Source organism: Nannobrachium achirus (genome assembly GCF_963921795.1).
Source record: "Nannobrachium achirus genome assembly, chromosome: 13".
NCBI classification, from domain to species: domain Eukaryota; kingdom Metazoa; phylum Chordata; class Actinopteri; order Myctophiformes; family Myctophidae; genus Nannobrachium; species Nannobrachium achirus.
Genome location: NC_137833.1, coordinates 6,345,311 through 6,358,165, shown reverse-complemented (window position 1 = coordinate 6,358,165; position 12,855 = coordinate 6,345,311). Strand labels below are relative to the sequence as shown.

At 45.1% G+C, this 12,855-nt stretch overlaps 1 protein-coding gene across 3 annotated transcripts in view; it reads right to left on the bottom strand.

Moving 5' to 3' along the window:
* The window catches only part of prom2 (prominin 2), a 52,289-nt gene that overhangs the window by 11,493 nt on the left and 27,941 nt on the right, over positions 1-12,855 (bottom strand). For all 3 annotated transcript variants that reach the window (XR_013962677.1, XM_080741194.1, XM_080741193.1), the window contains exons 10-19: positions 12,194-12,268; positions 10,522-10,585; positions 9,593-9,749; positions 8,987-9,139; positions 8,054-8,177; positions 3,502-3,590; positions 3,155-3,239; positions 1,293-1,436; positions 388-456; positions 131-223 (exon numbers count right to left, since the gene is read on the bottom strand). Coding sequence is in view for 2 of the 3 variants with exons in the window: in XM_080741194.1 (XP_080597320.1) it covers positions 131-223; positions 388-456; positions 1,293-1,436; positions 3,155-3,239; positions 3,502-3,590; positions 8,054-8,177; positions 8,987-9,139; positions 9,593-9,749; positions 10,522-10,585; positions 12,194-12,268 (1,053 nt within the window). In the remaining variant the exon portion in view is untranslated. The remainder of the gene's footprint in view (positions 1-130; positions 224-387; positions 457-1,292; positions 1,437-3,154; positions 3,240-3,501; positions 3,591-8,053; positions 8,178-8,986; positions 9,140-9,592; positions 9,750-10,521; positions 10,586-12,193; positions 12,269-12,855) is intronic.

Sequence of the window (12,855 nt, the reverse complement as noted above, 5' to 3'; positions counted from 1 at the left end):
GACACATGGATCACGTGACCAGTTCATTTACTGAGCCCTCAGTGGCAGGACTCTCTGTTTAAATGGCTCTGGTTGGGGGCCCACAGCTTGAGAACCACTGAGACGTTGACCTACAGTAACAACAACTCACCAGCTGTGGGAAGATGGTCGTCTCCATGCTGCTCTGGATCTGTCTCAGCTCGGCAGCCTCGCTCCTCAGCTCTGACTTCACTGTGAGATCAGTCTGGTCAGGGAGAGAGAGAGAGAGAGAGAGAGAGAGAGAGAGAGAGAGAGAGAGAGAGAGAGAGAGAGAGAGGCCAGAGGTTGGTCCAAGGGTCAACCAAAGGGTGTGAGGTGATAATTGCAACACAAATGAATGGTTGCTGTTACTGTCCATTCGTTACTCACTTGAAGGTTGGCGAGCTCATCCAGTTTATCCGCCGTGGCGTTCAGGTTGATGCTGGTGATGTTTGTGATCTGAAGAACACAGAACGGAAAACAAATGTAACCAAATGGACCCGCACACTATGGTGGTTGGCCTCATGGATGAACATATCAGGCCTGTTCAGCCATATATGGAATGACAACTTTCCATCATCAATATAGGATAGGGGTGTAACGATACATTTGAACAACGATTCGATACGCATCACAATACATGGTTGACGATACGATACATGGACGATATTGGTTCATTCATGATGATACGATACAATTCCATTCAATGATTTAAAAAATCAATATAGTAACTATTTAGCAAAGACATTCAATCTGTGTCAATAGAGCAGGTTTTTAATTATTATGGATATAAATAAGTAAACACTGTGATTCTCTAGCAAATACATGGACATTATATTTCAACACATATGGACAAACCTGCACCTTGACATGAACACAGAGATTACACACATTTATCGATAGATCCATCGTAGCTATATGGAATGGAAAAGTAATTAGACACCTCTTTTTCATTTTCCCTCTTAAAATTGCTAAATACAATACACCAATACTTAGTTTCCATAAAATCGATTATTTGCATTGCAAAACGATTTGATACCGATTATTTGCATTGTAAAAGATACAATACGATATACAGAGCCAAACTGTACAATATTTTGCCTCGGCTTCGCATATTGGTATAGTATAGTAGAACATTACAAAATTAAAAACTTCGTTACACCCCTAACATAGGATAAACTTTTTCTTGCCTAAATGTTTTTTTTTTTACTTTTCTTTTCAATGGGGTCCTTGAAATTAAAAGGTTTAAGGACCCCTGCCCATACCCGGAGGGTGCCCCCCCCCCCTGTACCCACCTGCTGATCAACAGCATGGAAGTCCACGTCTCCAGCCATGCCAGGCAGGCTGCGGAGCTGATCCTGGACCTCAGGGCTCAGCAGGACCACCGGAGACAAGGTGATGTTGGCACCGTCAAACATCCTCCAGATCTCCTCTGTGTACTGAGAGAGAGAGAGGTCAGAGGTCAAACATCCTCCAGATCTCCTCTGTGTACTGTGGTGGCAGAAATGTATACGACTGTCAGTATATTGTCATACATTCAAAGCTTTATGTCAATACTATTGGTTATTTGGTTATTTACCAATACTACACTGTTAACCATGACGATGGTTAGAACTCCTATGACATTTCCATTAGAAGGATTTTGCCCACTCTGCAGATCTATTTACAGCTCACAATAGTAGGCAAGCCATGTTCACACCTGTTTGTAGCTTAATGTCAGGATAACTGTTTCTGAGTAGAGCCAAAAGATAAGATAAGATATAAGCAAGGCAAGGCAACTTTATTTATAGAGCACCTTTCGTACAACAAGGCAATTCAAAGTGCGTTACAGAATAAAAACAGATACATTCAAAGTTCATCAAATGCAATTTAAAAATACAATACATACATTTAAAACGAGAAAAGAGTATATAATTCATAAATCATGGGCTAGAGTAAGCACTATTACATGAATATGTTTTTAAATTGGACTTAAAAACAGCTATGGTTGGGGATTGTCTGATGTAAAGTGGAATATTGTTCCAGGTGTGTGGTGCATAGTGGTGAAAGGCTGCTTCTCCATGTTTTGTTCTAACAGTATGAACAATAAGCAGACCAGCCCCAGATGACCTAAGTGTTCTAGTGGGTTCGTATGGCTTCAACATGTCTAGGATGTAGCTGGGCCCAGAGCCACAGAGACATTTATAGACAAGTAACAATTCCATTCTCTGGAAGACTGGAAGCCAATGTAGGGATTTTAAAACTGGTGTAACATGGTCATATTTTCTAGTATTTTTCAGGACTCTAGCAGCAACATTTGCAGTGCGTATACTTCAAAGATTGTGGGGAAAAGATTTAAAGGTAGGGTAAGTGATTTCATTGAAATGGGTCTATGTTCTGATAGTACTAGTTACTAGAGTGTTTGGTCCATTAATTCAGCATTATCTCCTGTGAGGAGAAAAAATCACACTCGTGTGAACTGAGCGGTGGTGTGTGTGTGTGTGTGTGTGTGTGTGTGTGTGTGTGTGTGTGTGTGTGTGTGTGTGTGTGTGTGTGTGTGTGTGTGTGTGTGTGTGTGTGTGTGTGTGTGTGTGTGCCCCCTGTGTGTGTGTGTGTGTGTGTGTGTGTGTGCCCCCTGTGTGTGTTTGTGTGTGAGTGTGCCTGGCCTATGCCTGGCCTATCCTGAACAACAGCGCCCCTCCCTTAACATGTGTGGTCAGAAAAGGTTACTGCAGGCTACATACCCGGAGACAGACAGACAGACAGACAGACAAACAGACAGACAGACCCACACACACAGCCACGTATAGGAGCGTTGTGACCACCGCTCAAAAAGCTGTTTCAGTTTTGGTGGAGCTCCTCCACCAACACTGTTGGGTGACAAGTCAGGATAGAGCGGGGCCTTACTCCAATCATGATCGAGTGGGGTGGCCTTACGCGCACCAAGGCCTGCCCCCACTTGATCATGATTGGACGAAGGCCCCCGCCTGTCACCTACATGAAAACTGAAACGTAAGTGAAATCACTTGCCCTACCTTTAACTAATTATTTTATTATGGGAGTTCCTTGCACAAGTGTTTTTCAAATGGGGGTCCATGGCCAAATACATACAGTATGAATCTGGAGTGTGCTAAGAAGTGATAAGAACATGCTAACAACATGAGCTGAGGTGTTTTACCTGTGAGACGTTGAGCACGTGGTTCAGGTCTACCAGCTCGTACACATGCAGCGTCGACCACAGAGGCTTGTTCTGTTCACAATCACTGTTCAACACAAACACAGGACAACCACATCACACATATTAGACTTGGTAACACGCTGGTGTTGCCAATCTAAGGCCAAACCCACCAATGCAACTAGTCGCAACTCATTGCAACAAAACTGTTTTATGCAACTCCTTGCAACTGGCATTGAAGATAATGGTTGCATGTTATTTGTTGCAATAGTTGCATGTTGCAAGGAGTTGCGTGTGTGTGTGTGCGTGCATGTGTGTGTGTGCATGTCCAAGGGGGTTCCAGTACATACGTGTAAACCTCAGTGAGTGACAGGTTGCTTTTCAGCCCCAGCGCGGGGCCCAGGTCCAGTCCAGGAATCAGACCCGGAGTTTCCATGAACTGCAGACAAACAGAGAGAAGAAAACATACTCAAATGTTTTACCGAAGTAAAAGTATCAATACTGCAATGTGGAAATACTCTGTTAAAGTAAAGTAAGTAAAAGTCTGGATTTAAAAATGTACTTGAGTAAGATGATTATTAGACGGCCTTTGCTATCGCGTCATGGTCTAATCACCCTTTCTTTCTCTACAATGACTGTCTCGTCGTCAATTATCACTTGCATAATCGCAATTATGGCCATGAGTCATATACTGTATGACGTGTGAATTCACTCAAATAGCATGATGGGATGACAGCCCTGCACAACATATGAGCAGTGGCGGAATAATACTGCAATGTAGATATACTAATACTCTAGTCCAAGGGTCTTCAACGTTTTCAGGCCAAGTTTACAGTTTACAGTTTAGGCATTTAGCAGACGCTTTTAATCCAAAGCGACTTACAATAAACAGATAAAACATCACAATAATAAACAGGATAATATGTCAATACATCAACAGCGAACTGTACTGTCATGAACTGGACCTTTTCCTAACTTATAATACATTCTTCAATCAATCAATCAATCAATCAATCAATCAATCATGTGGGTGTGGCCACATAAAACATAATTTTAACACTTTCTGTAGACCTTTTTTGGAACAAATCTTCCTCCAAGTATAATCATAATACCTGATGATCATGTTGTAGAGGGGAAAAAATCACAGCACCCCATCTTTAAGTACAGTACTTGGGTCCATGTACTTTAAACACCAGTGTGAGTGTCTTACCTTTAGCAAATCTCCGCAGTGCCAGGGCTTACAGAGCAGCGTGTAAATGGTAAATGGTGCATGTATATAGCGCCTTTATCCAATGGGCTTTACAGAGATTGTGCATTACATTCACCCATTCACACACACACACACATTCATTACATTCACCCATTCACACACACATTCATTACATTCACCCATTCACACACACATTCACACACCGATGGCAGAGGAAACCATGCAAGGCACCAACCTGCTCACCGGGAGCAACTAGGGGTTCAGAGTCTTGCTCAAGGATCTTCCACACTAACTCTGGGGGAGCCCAGGATCGAACTGGGAACCCTTCGGGAACCCTATGTGTTCTAATGGCGGTTTCTCTACCCCTGAGCTACTGCCGCCCCCGTGTGTAGTAGTGTGTTACCTTTAGCAGCTCTCCGTTGCTCCAGAGCTTACAGAGTGTAGTGTAGTGTAGGGTATCTTACCTGTAGCAGCTCTCCACTGGTACAGGGCTTACAGAGTATAGTGTAGTGTAGTGTAGGGTATCTTACCTTTAGCAGCTCTCCACTGCTCCAGGGCTTACAGAGTGTAGTGTAGGGTATCTTACCTTTAGCAGCTCTCTGTTGCTCCAGGGCTTACAGAGTGTAGTGTAGTGTAGGGTATCTTACCTTTAGCAGCTCTCTGTTGCTCCAGGGCTTACAGAGTGTAGTGTAGTGTAGGGTATCTTACCTTTAGCAGCTCTCCACTGCTCCAGGGCTTACAGAGTGTAGTGTAGTGTAGGGTATCTTACCTTTAGCAGCTCTCCACTGCTCCAGGGCTTACAGAGTGTAGTGTAGTGTAGGGTATCTTACCTTTAGCAGCTCTCCACTGGTCCAGGGCTTACAGAGTGTAGTGTAGTGTAGGGTATCTTACCTTTAGCAGCTCTCTGTTGCTCCAGGGCTTACAGAGTGTAGTGTAGTGTAGGGTATCTTACCTTTAGCAGCTCTCCACTGCTCCAGGGCTTACAGAGTGTAGTGTAGTGTAGGGTATCTTACCTTTAGCAGCTCTCTGTTGCTCCAGGGCTTACAGAGTGTAGTGTAGTGTAGGGTATCTTACCTTTAGCAGCTCTCCACTGCTCCAGGGCTTACAGAGTGTAGTGTAGTGTAGGGTATCTTACCTTTAGCAGCTCTCTGTTGCTCCAGGGCTTACAGAGTGTAGTGTAGTGTAGGGTATCTTACCTTTAGCAGCTCTCCGTTGCTCCAGGGCTTACAGAGTGTAGTGTAGTGTAGGGTATCTTACCTTTAGCAGCTCTCCGTTGTTCCAGGGCTTACAGAGTGTAGTGTAGTGTAGGGTATCTTACCTTTAGCAGCTCTCCACTGCTCCAGGGCTTACAGAGTGTAGTGTAGTGTAGGGTATCTTACCTTTAGCAGCTCTCCGTTGCTCCAGGGCTTACAGAGTGTAGTGTAGTGTAGGGTATCTTACCTTTAGCAGCTCTCCGTTGCTCCAGGGCTTACAGAGTGTAGTGTAGTGTAGGGTATCTTACCTTTAGCAGCTCTCCGTTGTTCCAGGGCTTACAGAGTGTAGTGTAGTGTAGGGTATCTTACCTTTAGCAGCTCTCCACTGCTCCAGGGCTTACAGAGTGTAGTGTAGTGTAGGGTATCTTACCTTTAGCAGCTCTCCGTTGCTCCAGGGCTTACAGAGTGTAGTGTAGTGTAGGGTATCTTACCTTTAGCAGCTCTCCGTTGCTCCAGGGCTTACAGAGTGTAGTGTAGTGTAGGGTATCTTACCTTTAGCAGCTCTCCGTTGTTCCAGGGCTTACAGAGTGTAGTGTAGTGTAGGGTATCTTACCTTTAGCAGCTCTCCACTGCTCCAGGGCTTACAGAGTGTAGTGTAGTGTAGGGTATCTTACCTTTAGCAGCTCTCCGTTGCTCCAGGGCTTACAGAGTGTAGTGTAGTGTAGGGTATCTTACCTTTAGCAGCTCTCCACTGCTCCAGGGCTTACAGAGTGTAGTGTAGTGTAGGGTATCTTACCTTTAGCAGCTCTCCGTTGCTCCAGGGCTTACAGAGTGTAGTGTAGTGTAGGGTATCTTACCTTTAGCAGCTCTCCAATGGTCCAGGACTTACAGAGTGTAGTGTAGGGTATCTTACCTTTAGCAGCTCTCCACTGGTCCAGGTCTTACAGGGTGTAGTGTAGTGTAGGGTATCTTACCTTTAGCAGCTCTCTGTTGCTCCAGGGCTTACAGAGTGTAGTGTAGTGTAGGGTATCTTACCTTTAGCAGCTCTCCGTTGCTCCAGGGCTTACAGAGTGTAGTGTAGTGTAGGGTATCTTACCTTTAGCAGCTCTCCACTGGTCCAGGGCTTACAGAGTGTAGTGTAGTGTAGGGTATCTTACCTTTAGCAGCTCTCCGTTGCTCCAGGGCTTACAGAGTGTAGTGTAGTGTAGGGTATCTTACCTTTAGCAGCTCTCCACTGGTCCAGGGCTTACAGAGTGTAGTGTAGTGTAGGGTATCTTACCTTTAGCAGCTCTCCGTTGTTCCAGGGCTTACAGAGTGTAGTGTAGTGTAGGGTATCTTACCTTTAGCAGCTCTCCACTGGTCCAGGGCTTACAGAGTGTAGTGTAGGGTAGGGTATCTTACCTTTAGCAGCTCTCCGTTGCTCCAGGGCTTACAGGGTGTAGTGTAGTGTAGGGTATCTTACCTTTAGCAGCTCTCCACTGGTCCAGGGCTTACAGAGTGTAGTGTAGTGTAGGGTATCTTACCTTTAGCAGCTCTCCACTGCTCCAGGGCTTACAGAGTGTAGTGTAGTGTAGGGTATCTTACCTTTAGCAGCTCTCCACTGCTCCAGGGCTTACAGAGTGTAGTGTAGTGTAGGGTATCTTACCTTTAGCAGCTCTCCACTGGTCCAGGGCTTACAGAGTGTAGTGTAGTGTAGGGTATCTTACCTTTAGCAGCTCTCCGTTGCTCCAGGGCTTACAGAGTGTAGTGTAGTGTAGGGTATCTTACCTTTAGTAGCTCTCCACTGCTCCAGGGCTTACAGAGTGTAGTGTAGTGTAGGGTATCTTACCTTTAGCAGCTCTCCGTTGCTCCAGGGCTTACAGAGTGTAGTGTAGTGTAGGGTATCTTACCTTTAGCAGCTCTCTGTTGCTCCAGGGCTTACAGAGTGTAGTGTAGTGTAGGGTATCTTACCTTTAGCAGCTCTCCGTTGCTCCAGGGCTTACAGAGTGTAGTGTAGTGTAGGGTATCTTACCTTTAGTAGCTCTCCACTGCTCCAGGGCTTACAGAGTGTAGTGTAGTGTAGGGTATCTTACCTTTAGCAGCTCTCCACTGCTCCAGGGCTTACAGAGTGTAGTGTAGTGTAGGGTATCTTACCTTTAGCAGCTCTCCACTGGTACAGGGCTTACAGAGTGTAGTGTAGTGTAGGGTATCTTACCTTTAGCAGCTCTCCGTTGCTCCAGGGCTTACAGAGTGTAGTGTAGTGTAGGGTATCTTACCTTTAGCAGCTCTCTGTTGTCCCAGGGCTTACAGAGTGTAGTGTAGTGTAGGGTATCTTACCTTTAGCAGCTCTCCACTGGTACAGGGCTTACAGAGTGTAGTGTAGTGTAGGGTATCTTACCTTTAGCAGCTCTCCGTTGCTCCAGGGCTTACAGAGTGTAGTGTAGTGTAGGGTATCTTACCTTTAGCAGCTCTCCGTTGTCCCAGGGCTTACAGAGTGTAGTGTAGTGTAGGGTATCTTACCTTTAGCAGCTCTCCGTTGCTCCAGGGCTTACAGATCAGGGTGAAGACGTTCCCTCCCACCAGGAACAGAACCAACACCACGATCATGAAGAGCCAGGAGAACAGGAAGCTGAAGCCTGCACCCCTGCATTCACATCCAGGTCACAGTTCAAACGGTAGAACGGATTTCACATTTCAACCAAAGATAGTTGATATAGCAAGATACACAATCCCTAATTGGAGCCACTAGAGGTGAAATGGTACACAAATCCTACAAAATCTAAAAAAAAAGTCTCTAAAGTGGGCGACAGCGTCTAACGGCAAATCTCGCGAATGTCTTGTTTAGCCTCCATATTTTCTGTTTACTAAACAGCTGAAGATATGTGGAAAAAGCCCTGTCACCAAACAAACACTTTAAAACTAATGATTACTATGGGATTATAGATATATTGATTAAAGGTCATACACCATGCATTTAAAAAGTATTTATGTCATATTGTTTATGTCCCAAAAACGTTTTTCAAAAGGTTTGAGGCTAAATTACCACTCCTGAATAGAGAGCCTCTCATTTTTGAATGGCTCTCAGAGCAGTACCACCTTTGGCCTGAAAGAGCTCAAATGACTCTTTCTCAAAAAATAATTTTGAAAAATAAAATGACGCTGATGTCGATGACGTCAGCAACGGCAGCAAATCTGGACAGCGTGTTTTGAGAACCTGTGGGATGCTTTTAACCTCCGCCTTCCCAAAACCAGAGAAAGACACAACGGTCAGAAATGGGACTTTGTGAGGACAGAAGGTGCTAGTGGGACCCCAAAAAAAGGTTTTAAAATAGGAAAAGTGAAATTTCATGGTGTATCACCTTTAACACTTCTTTAAGGGTTAGGGTTTGAAGAAACTAAAGTGAAATTATAAAAGAAATATCTATCTGGTGGACATGCTATAAAAGGACTCACATCATGAGGAAGGTTCCAGCACAGTCTGCGGTGCAGGATCGGTCTGTGGGGTCTGCTTTGGGCTCCAGTCCACAGGGTCCCACCAGCAGACCCAGAACGTTGCACACCACCACCAGCAGCACCGCGCAGCACACCGCTACACCCACCGCCCACCTGCACACACACACACACACACACACACACACACACACACACACACACACACACACACACACACACACACACACACACACACACACACACACAAATTTATTTCGGTTCGGTTCGGGGATTCACAAAATCTCCGAATCAATGATGCTACCCGCCCGTTTAGCCCAGTCAACCTTTTTATCCGTTGATTTCTTTATTACTATTTACAGTAGCACTACCAGCCCCCATAAGTCACATCTGCCCATGAAAGATTGCGGAGCATCTTGGTAAAAGGCTTGTTGTGTCTAAAAATACATATTTAGCCGCTTGTACGCATGCCCCCTCCCACTGAAATCAAAATCATTAAAATGGCTAAAACGATAGAAAGCAGTAAATGAAAACATTTTAACACTCATCTTTTATTTTCTCTAATTACAATCTAAAAATGTCCTTTAAAGCTAAGTGTTACCAGCTGACCTGATGTGCTCTGCTCTCTCCACATCGGGAGTATAAACGGTCAGGTGATGCTGCACCTGGACCAGCCAATCAGAGGCGTCGCTCAGCACCGAGACGGGGAAGTCACTGGTTACCGTGGCGATCTGCGCTCTGATGTCCGCCAGCTGCTTCTTCGACTCTGACACACAAACAACAAAACAAACACTCAAGCTCTGTTTCACAAAATCACATCTAGCGTGATGTGAGCGGTGCTATTCATCAGTTAGTTGTCCCATTCACATTCTTTGGCATGCACCTACAGTATAAGTAGTCTTTTGTTTTTGAGCTACAGATGTCATTCAAGAAGGACATATAGAGTCTGCACACTGGTTAAGCTCCATAAGTTTATTGTAATAGATCTTCATCAGGACATGATGGAAAACATTGACCAGCAATAAACTTATGGAGCTTAACCAGTGTGCAGACTCTATATGTCCTTCTTGATGATTCTGCTTGTCTGGCACCTGGGCCACGGATGTGCGTGCACTACTTTCTTCACAGATGTCATTCAAACCTCAACGTGTTCAGCTTTACAAAGTTATCATTGTTTGTGCAAAGATGTGGGCCAGATGTAGACAAGATGCTTGACGTGAAGCTTGGCCTACAATGTTTCCCTGGGGGAACAATAAACCCTAACCCTTTGAGCGCTTGGTGCGATATACGCCAGATGTAGGCCACGCTTTGCGACACAGCTTGGCCAATGTGACCCTGGTTGTACAATAACGTTTGAGTGCTTTGTGCAACAATGTAGGCTAGATGTAGGCCAGATGTAGACCAAGCTCTGTGTCCCGGACAAAGCCAGATAATGGAGCTTAGCTCCTTCCAGGAACACAGCTCCAAAATAGTGAAAGAAGCTCCTGCTATTTGTGCTACTTTTGAAACTAGTGTTGAGAAGGTAGTTCTGTACTCACCCTGAACCATCTCTCTGGTTTCATTGGTGACTCTCTGTGGAATGCTGTCCAAGTAGTCCTCTCCCTGGAACATAAGCACAGCTTTCTGATCAGGCTTGACAATTATTGGCCATGTTCACAAATATGCGCTTTCTCCAAACATGTTAAATAACTTCCATCCTATATTGAATATTGGCTACTGGCTACTTTAAACCATTTTATTTTTAGTTTTTTATACTTGGCTATTCAAAAATAGCAGATCTACAAGCTCATAGCGCGACTGAAAATGTGTGCAAATCCTTGAATATAGTCTCTAGGTCGTCCTCAGACGAGCCCTCCATCGTCGCTTCCAGTCGCCCCGGTTCTCCATACATCCGGCCAGCTCGTTGGTGGTTTGCGCTCCTGCATCTTTCTGGAGTCCACATATGTAAGTGTGGGACGTCCTCGTGACCGGTGCCCATGTGTTGGCTCCCACAGAACCAGTTCACTGGCTGGCAGCTCCTGATGTCTTTGGCAGTGTCCTGCGAGTCTCATTCTCCTGGCTGCTATTTTATCGCTCACCCTTGGTATTCCCTCATACAGGATCTCGTTGTTAACATGTGTACTCTTGCTGATGTTAAGTACTGCACGCAACATTCTAGTGTAGCACCCATCTAGTAGAGACTTCTGCAGGGTTGGCTTCAGGGTCAAGCATTCACTGCCATATAGGAGAACAGACTCTACCGCTGCATAGAAGAAGCTGAGTTTGGTTTGTCGGGGGAGGTTGGAGTTCCATACACTGTTCATGCCGTTCAGGGCCCTCCATGCAAGTGCCTTCCTCACTTTAAGATCTTGCTCTGTTTAGTTGACCCATGAGCCCAGGTACTTGAAGTCCTTGACCGCCTTCAGAGCAGTGCCCCCTGTTGTTGTGAGAGGTGGCGTTCCGCTAAGTTATAGGTGATCACCTCAGTTGTCTAAGGCCAACCTTGGCACACTCTGACTCCACTCTGTTCAGGAGTGCCTGTGCCTGCTCCACGTTGCCGGACAGCAGGCTGATGTCGTCCGCATGGTGTGTCAGGACTACTGTGGGGTCTTGTCTCTATATATTATTTAAACGCTCAAATACCTGGAACGCGCCCGAGTCGCGTTAGATTTTAACCACTTTAAAATTACAGGTATTTGGCCGCGGACCCCCATCTCAAAATATGTTGTTCCAGGGACCACCCAGAAGCAAATATTTGAGTTACAAATGTTCGCTTTTAAATAGAAATATTCAAAGACTTGCAAAGAAATATCATGATTTTTCAAAAATAGCAGATCTACAAGCTCGCAGCGCGGCACTCGGTGCCGCGCTGTGAGCTTGTATATCTGCTATTTTTCAATTGTTAAAGCGGTCAATAATCCTAGGCCTAAATGGGTTAAAAGCGAACATTTGTAACTAAAATCTTTGCTTCTGGAGGGGGGGGGGGGGGGGGGGGGGGGTCCCTGGAAAACAATATTTTGATATGGAGGACCTCGGTCAAATAAAATATAATTCTAGGGTCCCTTAACATTAAAAACTTTGAGCTCCACAGATGTAGAAACGTAGGTTCTTCAGGAAACCATTAGGATTTAGGAGACATTTGTAGGTACTTTTCAGGTCTTAAAGGGGTTTAATGAGCCCAACCTGCTGGAGCTGAGAGTTCAGGTCTTAAAGGGGTTTAATGAGCCCAACCTGCTGGAGCTGAGAGTGCAGGTCCGCCTCCATCACCTCATCCACTGCAGACTGGAACCCACTGAGGTTGGGGATCTGTGGGGGAAAATAATCATTGTGATACCATGCAATAACAGCAGGGGGAAGCAAAGATGTCCGTGTACACCATTATTCATTCCATTTCATTCATCAAGAATGGAGAAGAGAAGAGAAGAGAAGAGAAGAGGAGAGGAGAGGAGAGGAGAGGAGAGGAGAGGAGAGGAGAGGAGAGGAGAGAAGAGAAGAGAAGAGAAGAGAAGAGAAGAGAAGAGAAGAGAAGAGAAGAGAAGAGAAGAGAAGAGAAGAGGGGAGGGGATGGGAGGAGAGGGGAGGGGAGGGGAGGGGAAGAGTATGACATATGTGACCCAGCATAGCAGAGGGGCAGTCATTTCGGAAAGCACAGCTTTTTTTTTTTAATGTGATAAAGCCACAAAAGCATTTCATAAATATCAGGCTACATTTCACTTAAACGCCAGAGCTTAACTCTGCATGTAAATAAGACTTTTTTAAATGAATGTGAAGAGAAACCTCACATTTTGCAGGTTACATTTCATCTAAAAGGCTGAATTTCTCAGATCTAGTATTTTTGCATGGCATAACTCTATAAGCCATATCTACAAAACTGTTGGGTCAATCTTCACAAC